The following is a 23,509-nucleotide window of genomic DNA, read 5'->3' on the forward strand; positions in this document are numbered from 1 at the left end:
CCAACAGGTATAACAGCATAATTCACAGTAGGTGCTATATAAACTACATTAAGGCTCTGAAAGCTTACTCAGAGTCCTGGAGTTATGGCCACACTATAGGCCAAAGCAAGGCTTAAAATAAGACGGCACAACAACCCATACCAATGAAAAATGTTTTATTTAATTTTTTTTTTTTTATCAATGGAAGGACTAGTGTGATGGCATACCAGTCACTTTCAAGGCAGTTCAGTCCAAATACAGTAAAGACCGATGCGCTGAATCACTTTTGTGTCATGCACAAGAGAGGAAACTACCCCACAAGGTTATAAAATATCAATTCAACGACCAGTGATCAGCTCATACAAGTGACACCTGGCTGCTTGACACACCTTGCCCCCCCTTCACTCTTACTCTCTCACACACACACACACACACACACACACACACATATACACATTCGTACAAATGCAAACACACATACAGATACAGAACGCCACCCCTTGACTCAGGCATAGTACTGCAAGTTGGCCTTCTTTTTGGCCTGCACCTCCAGGATGCCCTCCATGTAGTCCTCGTGGTTAAGCTCAGTAGCTCCCCTGCGAAGCGCTATCATACCCTGGACAGACACACACAAGAAAACGTAAGTAAGCAAGCAAAAAAGCCTACCTTTGATTACTATTAAAGACTGCATTTGGTACATTCGGTATGCATCTGTATTGAACCTAACATCCTGTACCTAAATAGTTCGGTACCAATATGTGTACCTTTATAACCCTAATATGCTGCAGCCCAAATAAAATAAAATAAAAAACAAAAGCATGCAAAAGAGTGCTTCATTTGCATGTCTAACAGACTGCTTAATATTTGATAGTTTTACACTTCCTAAAATAATAACACTTTGTAAGAACAAAGGCCAGGCATACTGTATATTTGCTGACCTAATAGCTTGCCTGCAGTGTCCGGTAGTGACAGTAGTAAATATGCCAAAAGAATACTTACAGCCTCAACACACACAGCCTTGCACTGGGCACCATTGAAGTCATCTGTGCACCTGGCCAGCTCTTCATAATTCACATCAGGACTGGATTAGGAGAGGGGAAATGGTCCTGTTAAGAGTCTGATTAACCTCACACACCAGCTGTACACACTTGTCTTTGAATGACCATCCATTTTGCATTGCAAACTGTACACAAGATGGACTTTAGCATTAGCTACGTCAATGTGGTAGATAGATAGATAGATAGATAGATACTTTATTGATCCCCAGGGGAAATTCAAGACTGAATACTGCTTTTACTGCATAAAAGCAGATGTCCCTTTTGTATCACATATGTGCTAAAAACAATGAGAACGACAGCAACAGACAACTTCATATTCATAAAATAGGTCATGACTATGATAAGATCTAGTGAGCCAGAGACTTCCAGAAAATTCCAGGATCTTCCTAAAGTCCTGAAATAACACTTTTGCCTCCATAAGGATATTACAACGACAACTGTATAAACAAAACGTTGGCAAATTTGATCATTCATTCAAAAGTGTGAAGGGCAGCCGTCCCTACCTGACGTTCATCTTGCGGGAGTGGATCTGCATGATACGGGCACGCGCCTCCTCGTTGGGCATTGGGAACTCAATCTTGCGGTCCAAACGTCCAGAACGAAGCAGCGCAGGGTCCAGAATGTCCACTCTGTTTGTGGCAGCGATGACCTGGAGGCAGAGGACCAATCAGAAACCAAGGCAGAGTGGCACTTAAACAGCCAGAGATGGCCATTGTTGTACAGTTATGTGCAGAATAATAGCAGTGAGTTTTAAAAAATTGAATAAAGCTCAAAATCCTTAGAATAGCTGTTAATTCCATAACATCAATGCATTGGGAATGCACTGCACATTCAATTTCAAATCAAAACATGACCAAAATTGATCAAGTGTGTGTTATACCTTTACAGAAAGTGAAGAAAAAGGAATGTTAGGCTGTTCAAAGAAATAGCAGTGTTTGCATTTTTTCTTTACAAACTCAAACATTTACTGTATAAACTGAAAAATGTCAAGATTTTGCTTTACTTTGAATCACTGCACTAATATCTAGTTGCATTACCATTATTTCTAGGAATTCCTTCACAACTGTGTTGCATGGAGTCGACCAACTACTGGCACCTGTGAACAGGTATTCCAGCCCAGGACGATTGAATTACATTCCACAATCCCTCTGCATTTCTGGGTTTTGCTTCAGAAACAGCATTTTTGAGGTCACCCCACAAGTTTTCTATAGGATTGAGGTCTGGGGATCAGGCTGGCCACTCCATAACGTCAATCTTGTTAATCTGGAACCAAGACTTTGCTCGCTTACTTGTGTGTTTTGAGTCATTGTCTTGTTGAAACACCCATTTCAAAGGCATTTCCTCTTCAGCATAAGACAACATAACCTCTTCATATGTTTTGATGTATTGAAACTGATCCATGATCTCTGGTGTGCGATAAATAGCTACAGTATGAGAAACAGCCCCGTAACATGAATTGTGCACCACCATGCTTTACTGTCTTCACAGTGTACAGTGGCTTGAATTCAGTGCATGGGGGCCGCAGACAGTTTGTCCAACGACCCACATGCACCGAATTCACTTCGATTTCACTTTGATTTGTGATAGAATTTTTAAGCTTCAGATCAATATTCACTATAGGGCAATTCCACACAAAACTTTCACGTCCATAACGCCAACTAAATACCATGGCATCGTGTTGGCGTTTTGTGCGGAATTGCCCTATACACATAAAAATGACAGCACTAGTTATGCTGGCTTTTTCTTGCGCTACATTCATCGTAGTAATGCCTGTGGTGCTTTTTCAAATGTTGTCTATGATTTTGAGGTTTTACATAGTACCTTTGCTAGCTTGTTTGTACATCACTTCTTGTAAACCCAAAATGGTTACAACTAATCAGTCGCAAGCTGCATAAACATATGAAGCTAACTAAATTCATGAATTTGGGGACATTGGTAAAGGAAGGCTATCTGTGTTGGACTTGACCACAGGTACCAATTCCTACCTTGACTTGCATGTTGGGCTGGAACCCATCCAGCTGGTTGAGAAGCTCCAGCATGGTCCTCTGCACCTCACGATCGCCAGCCTTCTCACTGTCAAACCTGCAGGAGGAGCAAAGAAGGAGTCGGCCTCAATATGAGATATGTCTACAGAGAAGCCAAACAGAGGCTGTGTGCTACTACACAGGGCCTGTTACAGTTTAGCACTGCAACTCTTGTTTTAAATCAACCCACTCAATTTTTCCAAACAGCCTGATGACGAAAGAGTACATAGACAGATAGGCAGCAGGTTTAGAGTAGTCTCCATAAAGATGTTATTTAAGTCTCAGACAAAGCATACATCATTTTGCAGGAGTCAATGCACAGTACATCTGCCTAAAACTTGGTCATTCTCAGTGTAATGCTAACCACACCATACGTTCCTTCTAATCTTTTCATTTAGCTTCACTACTAGACCTTAAAAAATCTGTATAAACAGTCATCATATAAGCAAAGGCAGGAAGACTCAATGCATTTTTCAGTAGTTGCATTGCGTGTATGTTACGGGTCCCATGAGTGACAGCAAAATAATAAATATAAAACCCTGTAAAACAGGCAAAATAAAAACCAGCGATGACAGACTTCTTCTTAGTCTCTTCTTCCAAATAAGGGGCAAGCGGTAGTTAACATGGTACTTAAGATAAACGGCTGATTATACCGAACCGTACCTTTTGGTTCCAATGGCATCCAGTTCATCAATGAAAATAATGGATGGGGCCTTCTCTTTGGCCAGAGCAAAAGCATCGCGGACCAACTTAGCACCATCACCAATGAACATCTGGACCAGCTGAGGGCCAGCCAACTTCAAAAAGGTTGCCTGAAAGGAAATAAAATACACAGAGGCTCAGGGTGAGAGCATATGGCTAAGTATTACCACAAGCGATCACTCAATGATGACCAATCTACTTCAAGTGTGTAGGCAGATATCTCAGTGACTAGTAGATGTCATCAACGGTACACTAGGCGCAATCAAATTTTAGGAGAAGGCACATTTTCTTGACATAAGATTAAATTTGCTGGCTTATCTAAATACTCATAAGTCACACACAAAAAATAAGCCTTTGGTTACTATAGTATTACTCATACAGCTGGAGAGGTGTATTTTTGCTTTGTTATTATTCCTCTTTCCAGTAATATTGGCACATATTGTATGTAGGCTTTTCCACTGTTGTCCTGATACCTAAACAGCACAAATATGCTTTGCTCACCCCACCACCTTTAGCACATAAACACAGACACCTACGTGCACAGTCTTACCTTGGTCTGGGCAGCACAGGCCCTGGCCAGCAGAGTTTTTCCTGTTCCTGGGGGTCCGTACATCAGTACACCCTTCGGCGGCTGGATGCCCAGGTTTTCAAACTTCTCTTTGTGGTTCATAGGCAACACAATGGCCTCCACCAACTGCAGGAAATAACCGCACCGTTACCAAAACTGACTCAACTACACAATTCACTGTTAAGAAAAGTTTGCTGTAGTAAACATTCAAGAGTGTAAAAGAGAAATTGCGCTGACGTACCTCTTGGATCTGTTTATCGAGGCCTCCAATGTCGCTGTACTGCTCAGTGGGGCGTTCGTCTACCTCCATGGCCTTGACCCGAGAGTCGTACTCAGTGGGGAGGGTCTCCAGGATCAGGTAGGAGTCCTTGTTCACACCCTGTGTGTCCAGAGACAAACCTCAGTCAAAATTAGATCAAAACTTACTAACACTTACTACACGGCTCTTCATAATGCTCCACTCACTTGAATGGGCCTTCCCAACGTTCGGTGGTCTGCTATTTCTCGATAACAGACCGCTGTCAAGGAAAATGGGTTTTGTGCTTCCAATTCACTTCTTTTATATAACTACGCAAGGACTGGAACTTCATTCAAAAGTGAAAGCAGATAAGGTTGATAAGCTGTGTTCTAAAGAATGTTTGATTCAAGTTCAGCGTGTGCTGTTGCAAACTATTTGTTTCTCAGCAAAAACCACGATGAAACGGTAACAAAATAGGCTATAGCCTAGGCTATGTAGGCTAAAGAGTCATATTGTGGGGAATTTATTGTTTCGTTTTGGCAAGTAGCCGTGTAATAAGTGGGATAATGTATAGAAGTCAAGTCAAGTTGGGTTTATCGTCATATGTATAGTAGGCCTACAATACAATGAAATGCATTTTGCTCCATCCCTCACATGCAGTATAACAGACAAGGAGACATACAACAGACAAAAAAAAGAGACATAAAGTGCATTGTGCAAGACAGAAAGTGGATCAGCTATTCAACAATCTGACCGCCTGTGGAAAAAAACTATTCCTGAGACAGGTGGTGCTGGATTTAATGCTCCGGTAACGTCTCCCGGATGGTAGGGGAGAGAACAGAGCATGAGCGGGGTCTTTAATAATGCAATCAGCTTTTCTCTTGCAGCGGGAAGTGTAAATGTCGTAGAGATCAGGTACGTTAGTGTCAATAATCCTGGCTGCTTACTTGACAACTCTTTGCAGTTGTTTGCGGTCATGGGAGGTTGTGCTCCCGTACCACACTGTGATGCAAAAAGAAAGAACGCTCTCAATGGTGCATCTGTAGGAATTCTCAAGTGCTCTGGTACTCAGGCCAAACTTTTTATGACGCCTCAGAAAATAAAGGCGTTGTTGTGCCTTCTTGAGGGTGCACTTGGTGTTTAATGACCATGTTAAAGTGTCTGAGATGTTTACGCCTAGAAATCTGAAGCTGTCAACAATCTCTACAGATGCTCCATTGATGGTAATGGGAGTGTGATCTACTCTGGCCTTCCTAAAGTCAACAATGATTTCCTTAGTCTTATTGACATTAAGGAAGAGGTTGTCATCATGGCACCACAGGGTAAGGTTCGCTACTTTCTTTCTGTAGGCCGTCTCGTCATTGTTGCTTATAAGGCCAACCAGAGCAGTGTCATCTGCAAACTTTGATGATGGAATTTGAGTTGTGGATAGCTACACAGTCATGTGTAAACAGGCTGTGGATAGCTACACAGTCATGTGTAAACAGGCTGTGGATAGCTACAAAGTCATGTGTAAACAGGCTGTAAAGTAAAGGGCTGAGACAGCAGCCCTGCTTGGCCCCGGTCACGGCACTAAGGTGGATGAGAGTGTTTTGCCTATCCTTACAGCTTGGGGTCTGTCCGTCAGAAAATCAAATAGCCAATTACAGATGGTGTTGGCCAGACCAAGGCCTCTAAGCTTTAGCACTAGCTTGGATGGGACAATAGTTGCACGTCGGGGTCTGGTTTGCCCTGTCGGGACCTATATCCCGATAATGACTGGCGTTCTATACATTATCCCTTACATAATGGATGGAACACAGTTCCTAAAATTCAGCTCTAAGCGTTTCACAGCTTTTAACACCGTCACTGGTAACAATGTCATCAGCAGATATCAGGAAAAAGAGTAATGTCTTATCCAATGCTGTTGGAGACTGACTGAGAAGGGCATTGGACAGGAGCAAGCAAAACGTATTAGTGGGAGCCAACAAAAGCTTCTCTGCCTGGAAATGAATACATACCACAAGGTCCCCTGGCTTCAACTTCTCAGCATCCACCAAACCAATGACTGGCAAAAAGTATGTCTGTAAGGGAAAACATGCAAGTGAATACTAATTATGGAATTCACACATTCAGTATAAAAGACATTGAAACTTATATTAATACCACAACTGATACCACAGGACAGCAGTGTAGATGTCCCTTATTCGTGCACCACTCAGGCACTCTAAATGCCACTAGTTTGATTCCCAGACATCCATAGCATACGGATGGCATGTACATCTAGTGTAATGTGTTCGCGCCACGTAGATGATACTTGACATGACAGATTATACATGTTTTATTAGAGGTCTGAAGATGCACCTGTCTCGTAGAGGTCTTGATGACTGCACATTTCCCCTTTCTCTGAGAGTCCAGATCAATGTTGGCTCCATCTTCCTCCTGATCATTGGGGTCCACGTCCAACAGCTGCCAATCACCCATCAGTCATCAGTTATAATTAATATTAACCCTAGACAACCCCAATGAAAACATATCTGCTTTCCCACCTTGAAATAAATGAGTTTCATATTATATAAATAATTTATTGCAAACAGTAAATTCTATGCATGTTGTGATAGCTTTAATGAAAGATCAGTGATCTATATGGATCAAGTGGCCCTGATGAAAGAATCACCTCAATAACATTGGAGACCAAGTAAGGCAGGGTCTTGTTGACTTTGATCTTCTCTGTGTTCTCCTTAATCTTATCCTTCATAGCTTGGAGCTCATGGGTCACCCTTAGCACTTCACTCTTCATGATCTGAAAAGGCATGTACATTTAGTTTGACTTTTCAAATGGGCCAAAGGCCAACGATGAGTCGAGTAGCGGTTCATCCTTCCTACCTTGATTTCACTGTCCAGAAGACGCGTCCTCTGAACAATTTCTTCAGTGGACATTTTGAGGACTTCCTCCCCGATCCCATCCTATGATGTAAACAAGTCAAACATAAACTAAAACTGAGACACTCGATGATACAAATAGATAGTTAACTAAATGTGCACAGTCACAAAATATTCTAATAAAATGTCTATGTGTCTTGATGTAACAACGCACTGGTCAACGCGTTAACTGTGCCTAAACAACATGCTGGCTACTTAAGTTAGAAAGTTAGACAGCGTTATCTTCATAATATGTTCAGCAAAAAGATGATGGTAAATAATACACACTACGCCAAGTTGTTGAGGATCATTACGTTCACTTCATAGCAAATCAGGTAACGAAGGATCACGCTAACCTTAGCTATGATATCGATAACTAGCTAGCGAGACATATTGTTACCTTACAGACAGCTAGCCAGTGTTCCACTGAAGCTAACGTTAGCCTGAATTAAGCGAGGCGCTATCCTATTCACAACAATACTATTGCCTTGATATATCAATCAGTTACTAAGATCACTGAAACAAATCGAATACGTAAGTTCTGACAAAATAAGACAACACGGTGCTTTTAGTCACAAAGTATAGCCAGCCAAAACACGATTAGCCTAAAAGCTAACTAAATTCCTGTGTCATGATTAAAACCGGTGGGTAACGTTAGCTAACTTTAGCTTCCCACCGTTAGCTTGTGTTTACTATCGATATTTTGGAAACAGCTGACCAAATGTCTCCAAAAGCCAGCGCATATAATAAACTATACGTTTCACAAGACACAAAATAGACTTAATTCATCATATGATATGTATAATAAAACAAACCTCCACCTCATCCCAAACTGATCTGTCATTCAACGACGACATGTTGAAAACTTCTTTTGTGCTTATTCTATCGGCTTATTGTAGCAACCAGTTCCAGAAAACGCCTGCTACTGTCATCTACCGGTGTGGCGTCGGGGCGTAAAAATTAGGCACAGGTCACATATTTTACTGTAAAATATATTATCTTTTCTGCCTCGATCACGCTGCTGACCAGTATTTGACAGCTTTTTGGTCAAGGGGAGATGAAGGAAGTTACCTGAAATTATTTGGTTGATATGTCAGGTAGCCTTTTTATTTGATTTCCTATTTGTTTCATGGATTATTTATAGGCATACCAACAACACACAGTAGGCCTACAATAATTACATAAATAATACAGCAGTACAATGTTACAAAACAAAAATATGATGTGTCAGGTACTTGGAAACAAAATATTTTGTAACAGCTGTCAGAATCATAGACATAGGCCTATAAGAAACCATTCAGTCAGAATATTATATATTTTCTGCTTGGGCTCAGCTATTACGCATTTTCTCCACAGTTACAATGGTGGCATATTCTGATGACCCACTGAAATAAATATTGGTCTAAAATGAGAACAGTATAATTGTTTTTCTGTTTTGTTGCAATTTTACCTTTAGCCTACATAACCCAGATGCTCTGATATGTATATTATACTCATAATTGACCCTTGAACGGCTAGAACTTATAACTCCGCATTAAAGGAGAATTCCGGTGTGATATTGACCTAAAGTGTATTGAAACATGATACCGAGTGTGAATCAGTGTGATCAGATTCCAAACTTAACTGATGAATCAAAGACAAAATCTAACAGCCACAAAAACATTAATAAGAGAAAACATTTCAGTAACAGAGCAGATTTTCAGGTAAAACAAAAGAATCTGATTTATCATAAAACAGGACATAGAAACTCAAAAGAATATAATATTGGCAGGGTAAATAGAATGAATACAGTATTATTGTTTTCTTAGTTACATGTGACAGTAGATAGTGAATATGGTCATGGCATTAATAAACTTCTATTTTCAAGGACACCATCACTAAAGAAGTCTTAAAGCAGTGTGGACTACAGAATAAAACTCACAAGAATCACCAGGCTCTGACACACATGTTGGCAAGCAAAAACAAAAATGTTAATTGCGTCATTAAAATTACTGTATTTAACCATGACTGCAGAAAATCATAAATTTGGGAAAATTACCCAATCTGAACTGAAGAAAACAGATGAGAAAAGATACACTCAGTGGATGAGAATTGTACACCCTGAGAAGTGTGCCATTGGTGTCAGTAAGCACAGCAAGGGGGGTTCTACATTGATAACCCCCACTGTATCTGGGAATGTCCCTGGAAGAGACAGGGATCACCAGAAGCCTCCTGACTTTCATAATAAGGACACTGAGAAAGCCACTGAAGAGTTTTCAAAGCTTCTTAAGGATGGGACACTGGAGGCACAACAGCTTTTGTCCACAATGGACTCTTCTTCTAATACACCTCTAGTAAGTGGTGTTTCCTGTCAAAGTTCTGTGTATTTCCCTGAATCTTTGGGCAATTTGATAGCACCCACGTCTTTTCCTACAGGGTGCTATAGTGTTATACACAATAATGGCACTGAGCCATTTCTATCTGCAGGCCCAGGATGAATGCATCCATGAAATTCTTGTGATGGACCCCAAAGGAGAAGTTGGGAACACTGAGTCACCATCTCAGACATCAGCACCATCTCAGCAGGAGGAAGGCCACTAAAGAAGCCGCCAATAATACCACTGAGGAGGTTCCTGAGATTCTTAAGCATAAGAAACTGGAGGCCCAACAGGTTTTGTTCACGGCTGTGCATTCTTCCATCACAAATCCAGTATGTGGTGTTTCTTGTCAAAGTTCTGTGTGTATCCCTGAATCCTTGAATGTTTTGATCCTTGACACTTAGTCCTATTTGGCACCATCTCAGCAGGAGGAAGGCCATTGTATGGCTGCAGAGACAAGCTCTGATCAGGAGGTCAGTGAGAAGCATCAGTCTCATCAGAACACTGTGAACACTGAGGAGGTTTCAGAACTTCTTAAGGATGAAAAACTGGAGGCCCAACAGGTTTTGCCCACAACGGATAGTTCTTCAAATACACCTCTAGTAACTGATGTTTCTTGTGAAAGTTCCGTGTATCTCCCTGAATCTTGATTTTGATAGTACACTTGTCTTTTGGTGGGGGGTGCTATGGTGCTGTACAAAATAATGACACAGGGCCATTTCTATCCGCGTGCCCAGGATGAATGCATCTTGCGTCTTGAGCGACTTGAGCATCAAGCAGAAAGTTGAAAGTCAGTCAACTTTATGGTAATGAGCTATGATGCGGTTCAGCGTCCAACGACCAGCAACCAATCGAATAGACGGAAGTATTAAGATAGAACACGATGGAACGTAAGATGCTGTCACGTCAGAGCGGCCAAAGCTTCCCTGGACTTTTTTGACAAGCGTCCTTGACAGAGCGACCAGAGCTTCTTTGAAAGCCGGTGGCGGTGTGTACGTACAGTTACAAACTGTTTCAACAATGCAAACGCGATTCACGCAAAATTATCGTGAAACTTCTGCACAGCGGCGCCATCGACTGGTCTGGCATATGCACTACAGCACATTTAGCCGGTTACACCTCTGTGTGTACACGCAAGGTTTTTTCTTGCCGGTGTCGTTAAAGGTGTGAAAGCGGTGAGAGAAAATTCACCCGGCGGTTTCGTGTAAAGTGATGCTCCTTAGTGAGGAGCATCAGGTTCATGATAAGCAGGACTCTGAGAACACCACAGAGGAGGTTTCTGAACTCCTGGAACACACTGGGAAAGATACTAAAGAGGAAGTAAAGGAGCCAAAGGCCATAGAGCTTTCGACTGATGTAACACTTTCTTGCACCTTGGCCACACCAGTAAGTTCACACATGTTTTGGTCCTCATAGCCCTCTCAGAAAAACAACACTCTATTAGCTCACAATAATTTAATCTATTCCTCCTCAGCTTCTGAAAGACCGCACTGCCACTGATATGAAAGATGGCAAGGATACACTGGGGTGTGTGGACACTTTGAGTTTATTGCCTGAGCAGGCAACACACCAACTGCCAGAGGAAGACTTGAAGCTGAATGTGGAGCACAGTGAGATCTGTCTTGAGCGTGAAATGGAGAGTGGCAATGACTCCTGTGACATAAAAGAAGTGTCTGAGCCCACTGAGTCCACAAGTGAGGACGAACGGAACACTCAGAATGAAGAGGCCACTCAGTTTGTGCCAGATACTATCCTCGAGACACTGGTGAGTGCTAACTTTCCTCATCAATGTTCCATGTCTAATTGCAGTAGCTTAGTACTAGAGTACACCTCGAACAATCCTTTAGTTCTTCCATCATACTTTCCACCATTAGGCTGATCTACCCGTGACAACAAAGGATCACACTGGTGAAAAATCTCTTGTGAGGTTTAGCCAGCAGCCTCAGGATGACCTACCTACTGATTAATTTGAATCCAGCCACCCTAAGGTACCCCGAAGCAAGAATGTGATCAGGGAAATGCTGTGAAGTTGCAAACAAGGCTGAAAACATCCATTCCCCAGAAGAAAGCCATTACCACCAAGAAGTCACTCCACAAGGAGGAGAAGAGGAGATGTAAAGCCATCATGGACTCCCCTCAACATCTTTCTGACATGGAAGAGATGGTTCTGGGATGTCTGTGATCTTGGACGGGGCCAAATGGACCTGGCCCAACTGACAGCCCCCTGTCCCTCCGAATACTTTCTGGAGATTCATGGACAGCACCTCAAAACCCTCACGAAATATGACTATCTCAAGGTTAGGCATCTGTGAAAGAGGTTATGCTGATCAGACGATTAGACAGATGAGATTAGTTTATTTGTTAAATCAGAGAACATTAGGATGTATGAAAACACCTTCACTTACCTGATTATCTCTCAACAGTATATTTTCCACTTCACCTGGAAGATACTTCAGGAGCTTTATCCAAGAGAGCCTAAGATAGGCCTGTCTGTAACAAAAACCAGGTCAGACATAAACACCAACAGCTCTAAACAAATTCCCTTCGGTGGTACTTTTCAGGTAAGAACATTATGCAAAGGTCATATTTTATGGCTCAAAAGTTGGGCAACATTTATCTCCTATTTGTTGTTGTTAGGCATTACCAGAGATTAATAACATTTAATGCAATTCATTCACATATTTTGGTTAAGCAGTCTACTGAATGTAATTATTTAGGCAAATTTACTTTATATCTCTTAGAAGAATAACATAACCAAAGCAGTCTTAAAGTACTGCAGACTGGTGAAGGAAAAACAACAAAATCTGCAGCCATCGTCACTTTTGCTGGTAAGCACAGTCCAAAAATAGCATCAGCCGGAGAACACTACAGCAGCCCGATTTCCTGGCTGCAAACAGAAACATGTTCTAACGTGATCCATTTCCAATCCACATTTAGGATGAACACCAGTTCTTGGTTTCGAAGGTGGCCGAGAACTGCAGCCGACAGTGTAGGCCTACTGCATTTGGGATGAGTTAAAAAAAAAAAAAACTGCCCATCAACTGCTTCATCCCCATTCTAACCTCACACCGCTCTCCCAATAAACCCCAGTACTGATTATTAAATCCCATTGATCAAATTCACGAATAAACGTGCATTCCATTGTGCTATTGTAGTCTATTTCTATCTACCACACGATACAATATGCCTAAATACTGTCTGCAGCCAACATGCCTTTTCCCAAACTAGAGGGCGTTGAGAGGGAGAAGACTTTTAGTTTGAAGACAGATTTTGCTGGCTCCTGCTGTTGGTCTTAGCAACGCGTCGTCGCGTAGCGTAGGGGTTTTGTTTATGCAACGTTAGCTAGCGTCTATGAGATTTCTACATAAACCCGCGCTGTTGTTGGTAACGTTTTTTGGAGCCATTATTAAGACACCAGGTATATATACAATGTAATGTTCTCTTCCTAAATAAGCGTCAGCGTAACTGTTATCTATAACGTTACTAGCGATAGTTATAAACAATACAAGTTAGCGTTTGCTAGCTTGACTGGCGACGTCATGAAGTTAATATTTTGTCGTTTGCATTGGATTTAAGTTTTACCCCTTTTATTTCCTGCTTATATCTCAGTCACGTAGCCTAATGTTAGGCTTTAACGCTAGATAAATTATGATATCTTAAGTAGGCCTAATATCACAATCATTGAAGCTAACAGGATGTTCTTGTAAACTACATGCGACAGTCAGCAGCAGCCACCTGTTGCTTCAAACGTTTAGCAAGAGATTAATAGCTTCTAGATGCATGCAAGTCCAAATATCATTTATGAAATTGTTCGTATAATCTGCAGTTGCAGGGGAGGATGCTCCAATGCCTTTGGTGTGACTGACAGACCCGCCTTGGAGCCATCACTATGTCGGTGATCAGCAGCCTTGTCCCCGCGCGTTTCCTCACACTCATAGCCCACCTCGTCATTGTCATCACCATATTTTGGTCAAGGGTAGGCACAAATCCTCAAACCACACTGAAATAATTCGATTCCTGATTGACACACTGACTTGAATAAAACTTCGAATCCGAAGATACCCAACTCATTTTTGCAAACAGTGACTATTGTGTGCTGGTCATTTAATTGTTTGTCACTTCATACATGAGTGTACCAGTCCAGACATGTCTTGTTATAATAACTCATCACGACCTGATTTTCTCACAGGAAAACAATGTTAGGGCTTCTTTGCCCTTGCAGTTTACAAAAGAGGAATACGATCAGGAGGACACTAGGTGAGTGATCTTACAACTGACATTTGTTTCAATTTACTCCATAATAACCCCAGCAAGCTGCAATTTAGTATGTAGAACACATTATTTAATTTATTCATCTAGCAGACGCATTTATCCAAAACGAGGAATAACATTCAAGCTGTGTGTGCAGAGGAGACCTTAGGTAGGTAGGCATTAATTAATCAATACTGCAATCAATACTAGCCTATTACTAGAGGATGAGAGTGCAGACGGTATAAGTACCAGTCAAAGTGTAGAAGAAGAAGGAGGTAAGAGAGGGAAGTGCATGGTAAATGTGTGTTAGGTGTGTTATATTGTATAAGTTGTGTTATATTGTATAAGTATTAGGACAGGAGCTACCAGCGGAAGAGATCTTTTTGGTGGTACTTGGCAGGTCGTTCCACCATCGGCTGACTACAACTGAAAATAGTCTGGATTGCAGTGTTTGTAGGGGCGGCAGTGCCTGATGACGTTCCTTGGAGAACCGCAGCGTCCGAGGGGAAAGGGTCAAGTATACTGAACGTAGTGGTCAGTGCACGCCAGTGTGATGTCAAAATGACCCACTGCCGAATTTCAGCAGCGCATCGGGATGTTATGCACCACTCTTTTTTTATTACCTAGTGGCATCAGGCACCACATTTTTGCTAAAGTTCATTCATAAAGTAACAGAGGATAACATCAAACAATAGCAGCGCGACATGTTGGAACTCTGTATAGTCCACATCCTAAATAAACCTAATAGGCTAATTAACTCACTTGCTCCAAAACATGTGAAATTTCTTCTCTGGTGACGTCACATCTTGCGCACACAGTGACCACTCCGTTGAGTATATGGCGTGCTTAACATGCCTTACACCAAGCCTTAAAGAGAGCATTTAAGTAGGTGGGAGCAGAGTAGACCAAAATTATGGTTTTCTTTGCTTGTTTTGACTTGAATTGTGTATGGATACATTTACACTGGCAGTCCTTGCATGCACAGTTCAGATTTTTTTGCCTATATTTTTTTGCCTATATATATGTTTTTTTTTTTTTGTTTTTTTTTGACTGCCTGTTTGCATCTACGTTTGAAAGTGGCCCTTATCAGCCTATCTGTGTTTATGTGGTTCACTAATTTGCTTAACATTTGCGATAACCTGCATGCGCACAATAGGGGAATATATTGAGAAGTCTGCCAAATAGGCTACTGATTCTATTTAAAGGCGAAAAAGAAATTGGAGAGTGCTCATTGCAGATTTTCCATTTGTATTTTAATTTTAATTTCACTGTTCTGCCAGTTGAGCATGTGAAAACAATGTTACGTGTAGGCTAATGCAAATGCGAAAAGGTAATATATGTTGGATACTTTCAATGATGTGCAAGTTGAAAATGACGGGAATATCTGATCTGTGTAGATGACAGTCGCATTGGCACATAACCGATTCATATCTGATTTATTTCCACAAATGAATGAGGCCTGAAACCGATCTGAAAATATCAGTATCCATGTGCTTTTTTACTGTTTACACATTCATGCTGTGCATCGGAATCATGCCACCTATGACCAAAAATATTGGAATTGGGTCACATTTAACTGACGGTGTAAATGTAGCCTATGACCACGTTTACATTTGTTTTTAAAATGCATCCCGAAAAGATCCGATCTCAAGTGGTCTGTTCGAAATACAAGTGTATACAATCATCAAGATCACTTAAACCACTTGTTGAGGTGGTCTGAGATGCATTTGACTACATATCTTTTGTAGTGTAAACGCTTATGCATTCTGATTGCATTGCATTATTGCATCCTTGACAACAGGAGTTCTAATGACTATGATGTTGGCGGAATCTAAACACCAGTGGTCTGCAACATCTCTGTCTGTGCTCCTTGAATACATGTGTAAACAGTGATGTGTCTCGGCTGACCACTTGTGATCGTATCACCCAAGATGCATTCTAAAAACATGTAAACTGGCCCTATGTGGGTCTTCCTCTTTAGTGACGTGAAGTTTGTCTTGCCATCAGTTTGAATTGCATTCAAAACATGATTTTTATCTTTTCACTCCTAACAGGTTGGTGATAGGACTGTCTGTCACTCTTGGCCTGTTTTTCATAGAACTGTCTGGGTTTTTCTCAGGAGTATCTATGTTTAACAGCAGCCAAGCGCTCCTTTGTATCCTTTTTATGTCCAGTGGTACTGCCTTTATTAATCAAATATTATGTAAGCCTTGAGTGGATTTCCTGAAGCACAAATCTATCAAGTAATTGTACTACCACATACAAGCAGATGCTTTGTCACATTTGAGTGTGTTAATAAGCTGAGATTTATTCCCATATGAAAAACTAAAACATCCGGTCAAACATTACAATGATGATCCGAGTCCTTTAGAGATGCATTGCAAGGTCAATTCCAACAGCTACCCAACTCCTTCACATTCATCAATTAAATTAGTAAATTGTATACAGCTGATTTACAAAATAATGTTACTGATGAAGTTGAATAGGCTTTGAAGACTCAACCTTTCTGTTAAAGTTCCCTGACTCCTATGTCTTGTGCTCCAAATATTAGCTATTGGCTGCCATGCAAGCGCTTCAGTTGCCCTTCTCTTTTTTCTCTTTGAGCAGTGGACCTGTGACATCTATTGGTGGATCTTTGCCTTCTGCAGGTCAGTAAGGCAAAGGTAGTCATAACTGTGATGACAGAGCAGTGCATTCAACACAACCAATGAGTGCGCTTGATAAGACAAAAACAGTTTGGACGTGTATTTTCTTTGGAATTGAGTGAACAATGGCATTTAAAACCTCCGTTTACAAGAAAGATGTGCTTGCTGCACTTCATTGATGCACCAGTTTAAGTTTAATTTCACTGCTGGTAACGGTTAAGTCGTAAGTCAATGAAACCTGTCCAGACCCACTCTCAAATGTGATTGAGATTTGAGTGACGGTCTGGTGTAAACCAGGCTAATTGACTATAGCACACTGCAGCAAAGGGAGAGAGCAGTCACCCCACTTGGCCTCAAACCTAAACGACCGTTCATTGGGATGGCAGTCAGAGCGCATACTCAACCATCACACAGCCCTTCGTGCCAGTGGCCGGGTCTCGGGTGTACTAAACGTGCAGTTTGACCGCAATGCCAAAGGGCCAGGCTCGTTGGTATGGCAGTCAGAGCACATACTCAACCGTAGTAACGGCACTCCGTCACACACTCTAACACTTTCTCTTTAGTTGTTCATAAAGTTGGCTATACTCTGAGGATTACTCAGTGAACTGGTCAAAATGGTGTGGTGAAAACTAAAGCAAGAAAGCAGAACATAATCTTATATGCAACAAGGGGGCTCAAAAGTCCATGGCATGACCCATGGCATGTTTACCATACGGTTTCCCTGACGATCAGACCAGCCCTGGCAGCCCACTGCAGCGCGTCTATCTGTCTGTCCTTCTTTGTGTTCCAGAAGTGGCAGTGCTGGACCTACTGGTTCATTTTTGCCTTTTGCAGGTTTGTGCCATAGATAGTGATGTTACTGGAGACACAAGCCACAAGACACAAGCACTCTGATACTTTACTTGTAGTTAACCATCATGTCAAATTCAAATTCAGTCAAATTTGGTCTGGTGTCAACAGATATGATAGCTGGATATGTCTTCCTAAGTGTCAGGGGTTTTACATCTGAAAGTGGGACTCTTGAAGTAGTTTATTCTGTTGTCTCATTGCAGTCAGATTCACATCCAAGTAATGAACAGGAAAAACAAGGGAAAATCTGTCCCCTTTAAGAATTGAAACTGCAATGAACAAGAATTGTACTGGTCAGACATCCAGATATAAAGTATAATGCAAGATGCACATCATATACACATTGGCACATTAATGTAAACAACTCGTACACAAATTGTTCTAATCCTATACGTGTATGTTTGTGTCTTTCCCAGTGTGTTTCCAGCCCTGGTGGAGCTTGTTCTCTTCTTTGCTGTCTTTGGGTTAAAAAAGAAGCCCCTCTGAGTTATTAATACAACAGCTGTTTCTTTAAAAAATGACAACCACATCATGACAGTGATTGACAGTACAATCAGGGGGGTATTCCAAGTACGTGCTTTAGTGACAAACCTGGGTAAGTTAACTCAGAGTAAGTGGTAAACCTCCTACAACAAGAGCCCTATGTCATTGTTTTGTTAGGAGAATGAAGCCATACAGGTTCTTCTATTAGGAGATTTACCACTTACTCTGAGTTAACTTCCCCAGGTTTGTCACTAAACCACATACTTGGAATACCCCCCAGTTGTTTAGCATATGTTTACAATTTATTGTATGCTCTGTGTGATTTGTTTTGTATTCTTTTCTTTGTCCCTTTAATGTTTAAATAAACACTTTTGTATAAAAAACATTTTTTCATTCTTCATGATCAAGTGTTGTATTTTGTTGTCACTGAACAGCACAAAAGCAATATCGTATATATATATCGTAATCGTATCGTATCGTAAATATATTTCGGGGAAGAAGTCAAGTGTTGAAAGCCTGGTTGATTTCTGCAGATTGATACTTATCATAGTAAGAGCACAGAAGGTTTCTTTTCTGTACCAGTAGGTGGCGGTATGCGCGCTGTCTATGGGCGTAACCCGCCATTAAAAATGTGAAGAAGAAGAAAAAGGAGCCAATCGGATTTAACAACGGTTGCATTTGAAATCCTCGGCGGTCAACCAAAGGTTGTTTGCCAACTGGCAAAAAAAAAAGAAGAAATCCTCGGCGGTGCACTGTGAGCACTGTTTTGTTGAGGAACTGTGGGATTGCAGAAATTGCATGTTTTAAATCCTCGTTACGTTCTGAGAGTTAACATTATAGTGCGGTATCATTTTGTGGAATTCAAATTATGCAGGTAAGTTAAAATTCATGTATCTAGCCTTCTCAAGAAAATAAAACGGTGTTAAGGAAACAAACAGACTTATGTTAGCTAGTATAATTTAGCAAGCTAGTTCTAGCTTATTTAGTTCTAGAGACCCAGCTTAACGTTACAGCAAATACTAAGCAAACATGAACACCCTGCTAGATTTCATTGAAAATATTTAGCAAGGTGTGATCGATTCTGAAATGTTCTAGCACTATAACGTTGACACAGATTGTTGGAATTATAAGATCGTTAGCCTTTCCAGCTAGCAGCTAACAAACCTACTAAACTAACAAAAAATACTATACTATACCTAATGTATGTGACGTTGCGGGAAAATGACTGTTTCCCGGCCCCCCATAAGTTATGGTTACGAATACAAGTCCATTGTTTTGGTTATTTGTTGTAAAAATCTAATCAGTTGACACTTCTCTAGATGTATCCTTGTGTTGTAGTCAACGTAAGTTCAGTTTGTGTAACATTAACTTATGTCTTTGTCGTAGAACAAGGAGAATCGCGTTCCAGCAGCGCTTGTAAGTTTTCTTTGGTGTATTACTTGCGTTGAATTTGAAATGTGCAAATGTAGATGGAACATAAGACTGTGCTGACTTTACACATAGTACTGCTGTCGCCATTGAATTCAGTTATTTTCCATGCACTTTACATTTGTAGGCTGCAGGACCTCAGCGTGTGGAGATTAGTCATGCTTCAGACAGCTCAAATAAGAATGTCATCACAGGTAATGTTCTCCCCTATATTTTAGATTGGATTAATATACAGTACTGATGTAGTGTTTTTGCTTGCATGTATAATGGATGCATTCATTCATTATTTATTCTTTCAACTAGGTCCAGGAAGAGTGCAAGCTAGCGCCTCCTCTCAAAAGTATGCTTTCTATGTATTTGACAACTTTTTTTTTTTTTTTTTTTTTTGGGGTCCCCTTTTAATGATGCATGATCATACTGGGGAAAACGCACTGTAAACAAAACTAATATTTCAGTAGTACTAGACACAGGTTGGGCTAAATCATAGAATGTTAGTCATCTAATGCCTATTGTCTCTACAAAGTCTGCATTTATCAAACGTGCTTACTTGACCCTTTCAGATGTTTTTACATGTTAAGTGAGTTGTACTTTGAGAGCAAAGATTAACTGGAGTCAAATTCCTTGTTTGTTTTTACGCAAACCTGGCCCATAAAGCTGATTCTAATTCTTCTATTCAGGAGGACAACCATAAAAGATTTTGATATTGGTCGTCCACTTGGCAAAGGGAAGTTTGGCAATGTATATTTGGCACGTGAGAAAAAGCTGAAGGTCATTGTGGCTCTGAAAGTGCTTTTCAAGTCTCAGATGGAAAAGGAGGGAGTAGAACATCAATTGAGGAGAGAGATTGAGATCCAGTCGCACCTCAGGTATGTGTGTATGTTGGTGTCGTATGCTGCATTCATACCAGAACCGTATCGCAGCACCCTGAAATAAAACATGCAATGCTGCCCCATGTTATTAATACTTAATTAATTAATTGAACTTTTATCAGGTGTTTTTTTTTTTTATTTATTTATTTATTTATTTATTAATTTTTTTTTTTAAACGTTCTGTAGTCTAAGCCTATTCTGAGTAAGAGACCCGGGCGTGGAATTGATTCAGTCATCATTTTGATATTGAGATAACACTAGTGTATGTTTAAAGCTTTTGGGTCAATATTCCATGACTACATACAGTACAAGTGAGTTCAATCATAACTTTCCAAGTCATTTTCTGGCTGCATTTTTTTCCCCTCCAACAAATATATTCAACAATCCCATTGGATGAGTTTATTCATTCATTGTTTCATTTTAGGGTCAAAATTAATTCTTTCAAGAGAAAGCTATTGGGGTTGTTATTATTATGTCAGTATTAAATTACATATATGGAACTTGGTTTCTTTAGATTGTACATATGGTTACCATAAGAGAAACGTGTTTCTTTTGAAGGCATCCCAATATTCTCCGTTTCTACAACTACTTCCACGATGCTACTCGAGTGTTCCTGGTGCTGGAGTACGCGCCCAGGGGTGAAATGTATAAGGAACTGCAGCGCTGTGGACGGTTCGATGACCAGCGCACAGCCACGGTGAGACACTTGGCTCTTTTGTATGGATAGGGTATTAACCTGACCTCTTGGCTCTTTGGATTTGTACTTCACGTTCTTGGCATTTTCAACTTTTTGTAACTGATTATTAATGAATAGTTATCGATAATCAGTAGCAAACTATATGACTTCAGAAGAGGAACTGTTATGTTTCTTGTGCATCAAAGAAAGTTGCATTTTGCTGTCAGCTATTAGTGTGCAGTGTTTCTTCTGTGAAACTAATTTTTTACTCCCTGAAAAATGAAAATGGGGGGCAGGTGTGTTGACATGTCACATCTTGTACATCTTACACAGTACATGGAGGAGCTGGCAGATGCCTTGCAGTACTGCCATGAGAAGAAGGTGATTCACCGCGACATCAAACCAGAGAACCTACTGCTGGGTTTCAGGGGAGAGCTGAAGATTGCTGACTTTGGCTGGTCTGTCCATGCTCCCTCTTTGCGGTAAGACATTTGTTGATCTTGTGTCTCTTTATTTTTTAGCAGATATCCAAGAGGGTGGGGGTTACATTTGAGTCATGTGTTTCTTTAGCCCGTTTCTCTTTGAAGCCTCGCCATCATGAGAATTGCATTGGTTTTGGATTATTCACCATGTTTATCTCCATATAGTGTACATATTGATTGAGGCACTGTCTTCAGCAAATCCAGCAAAATTCTCACATTCCTGTAGCTATCCATCCATCCAGTCTGTGCACTTGAGCGTCCTGGACTGAGCCACTTAAAGTCAGTCCACACATTACTTCAGTGATAGCTGAATAGCTTTGAGCTCCAATATCAACAGATTTTCCCTAAAATTTGAGGACTGTACTTTTAAAACTTGCCCTGGCAAGCAGAGAATAAATGGACCTGTTCAATGAGTAAATTAAACATTTGCCTTTTGAAACAAAAGGTTACCCTTAGATGTGGCTTGACTGCTTCCTCTGAATTTTAGACGTCGGACTATGTGCGGAACCCTGGACTACTTGCCCCCTGAGATGGTGGAGGGCCACTCCCACGATGAGAAGGTGGACTTGTGGTGTATTGGGGTTCTGTGTTACGAGTGCCTTGTGGGAAACCCTCCATTTGAGTCTGCTAGCCACTCGGAAACCTACAAAAGGATCACAAAGGTTTGTAGTTCAGGTTTACAATATTATGTGCACACTATATAAAAAATGGCCACAAACCATATGAGTGAGGCACAACAATAGGCTAGTGTCCGCTAACTTTGCCATTCCAACAGACTTCGACCATGCAAGCTGTATGCAGGGGTTAAATTAAGACTTGTTATAGGGGTGTGGGGTATATTCCCATCATAGCCCTATAAAATATTATCTTCATGGACCTTTACTCTTGAGGTCGTTTCTCTGTAGTCTCCTGGTAATTTGTCAGTTTCTGACCATTTTCCGTATCCACCTCACTCTGCCATCTGACCAGCAGCTGACGTGGCTTCAACCCAAGGACAGAAAAGGAAACACAAACCCTGTGAAAATTATAACTTTCACAAGTTCTTGTCTCATTAGTATTTTATCTACAGCTAAAAACAAATGATGTAAACATGTTTTTATTTTGAATCATTAAGAACAAGAAAAGCGTATTGGTGAGGGTGTGCAGGAATAACTGAATGAATATATGCAAATTTTTTTTTTTTTTTTTTGTTTTGGTTATTTTAACTGCGTCCTTTATTTACATGAACCAAAAAATATAATAAATGCGTTTGTATGATCTTCAGTAAATCACCTTACTTGGCATTTCAGGTTGATCTGCAGTTTCCCAAGGTTGTGTCTGATGGGGCTCGGGACCTGATCTCAAAGCTCCTTCGCCACAGCCCCATGATGCGTCTGCCCCTGAAGAGTGTAATAGGTCACCCATGGGTGCGGGCAAACTCCCGACGGGTCCTACCACCTGTTTGCAACCCTCGGGTGGAGGGTGTCTGAATTGTTTTTTGGGAGACTGTTTTATATTTTCTCATTTAAATACCCTGGTCTGTGCTGTATTATATTACTGGGATTCTAGCCTCTGAATATAAGTGGATAAATACTTCCCAGATTCAGCTGCTGAGAGCTGTCCAGGGTTCTTTCTTGGCCTCAAGAAGTATATGGTGGTTTGTCTTTGCCAGATTATTATGCTGGTGGAGGCATCTTTTTGAGGTTGTTTGCTCTTAACTCCTTCATTAAGGTCTTTAGTTATTCTGTTTTTATTATATTGTGGTTAAAGTAAATATCAAATTGTAGTATTACACTGCAGTGTAAATATTTTTTTAAAAATCCAAAACCTTGTACAACATGTCTCTTGTCTTGTGTTCAGAATTTCTGTTGTGTGTTGAAGTGTGGGGATGGCTGTGTACGTCTTTTTCATTGTGTCATTTTTACGTGTGCTGTTTGTGGATTCATGTTTGAATAAAATGAACCGTTTTACCTAATTTTGGTCGTTTGTGTGTCTGTTTCTTCAATGAGAAGAATGGACC

The 23,509-nt window shown here is 40.8% G+C and overlaps 3 protein-coding genes across 9 annotated transcripts; 2 read left to right on the forward strand and 1 right to left on the reverse strand.

Moving 5' to 3' along the window:
* Positions 1 to 138: 138 nt before the first annotated feature.
* psmc3 (proteasome 26S subunit, ATPase 3) lies at positions 139 to 12,656 on the reverse strand. Of its 3 annotated transcripts, XM_048262154.1 has the most exons (13): positions 12,555 to 12,656; positions 12,233 to 12,313; positions 7,435 to 7,515; positions 7,226 to 7,351; positions 6,913 to 7,017; positions 6,570 to 6,632; positions 4,573 to 4,710; positions 4,314 to 4,457; positions 3,725 to 3,873; positions 3,023 to 3,119; positions 1,541 to 1,686; positions 979 to 1,060; positions 139 to 595 (listed from the first exon to the last, which is right to left on the reverse strand). In XM_048262154.1, the coding sequence occupies exons 1-13, from the start codon at positions 12,639 to 12,641 to the stop codon at positions 485 to 487; spliced, it is 1,410 nt and encodes a 469-aa protein (XP_048118111.1). In that variant the 5' UTR covers positions 12,642 to 12,656; the 3' UTR covers positions 139 to 484. The 3 variants fall into 3 exon arrangements, with proteins under 3 accessions (XP_048118111.1, XP_048118112.1, XP_048118113.1); XM_048262155.1 differs by lacking the exons at positions 12,233 to 12,313; positions 12,555 to 12,656 and adding an exon at positions 8,286 to 8,396; XM_048262156.1 differs by lacking the exons at positions 12,233 to 12,313; positions 12,555 to 12,656 and adding an exon at positions 8,292 to 8,342.
* A 345-nt stretch (positions 12,657 to 13,001) lies between these two features.
* On the forward strand, positions 13,002 to 18,186 carry LOC125306711 (transmembrane protein 107-like). 5 transcript variants are annotated; one of them, XM_048262163.1, is made up of 7 exons: positions 13,002 to 13,245; positions 13,654 to 13,803; positions 14,017 to 14,084; positions 16,133 to 16,233; positions 17,461 to 17,557; positions 17,776 to 17,885; positions 17,989 to 18,077. In XM_048262163.1, exons 2-6 carry the CDS (start codon positions 13,717 to 13,719, stop codon positions 17,837 to 17,839), a joined length of 417 nt encoding a protein of 138 aa, XP_048118120.1. In that variant the 5' UTR covers positions 13,002 to 13,245; positions 13,654 to 13,716; the 3' UTR covers positions 17,840 to 17,885; positions 17,989 to 18,077. The 5 variants fall into 5 exon arrangements, with proteins under 5 accessions (XP_048118120.1, XP_048118118.1, XP_048118119.1 ...); XM_048262161.1 differs by lacking the exon at positions 17,461 to 17,557 and adding an exon at positions 16,630 to 16,726 and having other exon boundaries at positions 13,004 to 13,245; XM_048262162.1 differs by lacking the exon at positions 17,461 to 17,557 and adding an exon at positions 16,630 to 16,726 and having other exon boundaries at positions 13,004 to 13,245; positions 17,776 to 17,865; positions 17,989 to 18,057.
* Positions 18,187 to 18,721: 535 nt separating this feature from the next.
* Positions 18,722 to 23,464, forward strand: aurkb (aurora kinase B). The gene is made up of 9 exons (XM_048262157.1): positions 18,722 to 18,929; positions 19,442 to 19,471; positions 19,611 to 19,677; positions 19,787 to 19,823; positions 20,161 to 20,349; positions 20,911 to 21,049; positions 21,362 to 21,510; positions 21,998 to 22,172; positions 22,800 to 23,464. Exons 1-9 carry the CDS (start codon positions 18,924 to 18,926, stop codon positions 22,977 to 22,979), a joined length of 972 nt encoding a protein of 323 aa, XP_048118114.1. The 5' UTR covers positions 18,722 to 18,923; the 3' UTR covers positions 22,980 to 23,464.
* Positions 23,465 to 23,509: the final 45 nt, after the last annotated feature.

This window comes from Alosa alosa, chromosome 14 (genome assembly GCF_017589495.1).
Source record: "Alosa alosa isolate M-15738 ecotype Scorff River chromosome 14, AALO_Geno_1.1, whole genome shotgun sequence".
Lineage (NCBI taxonomy): Eukaryota > Metazoa > Chordata > Actinopteri > Clupeiformes > Clupeidae > Alosa > Alosa alosa.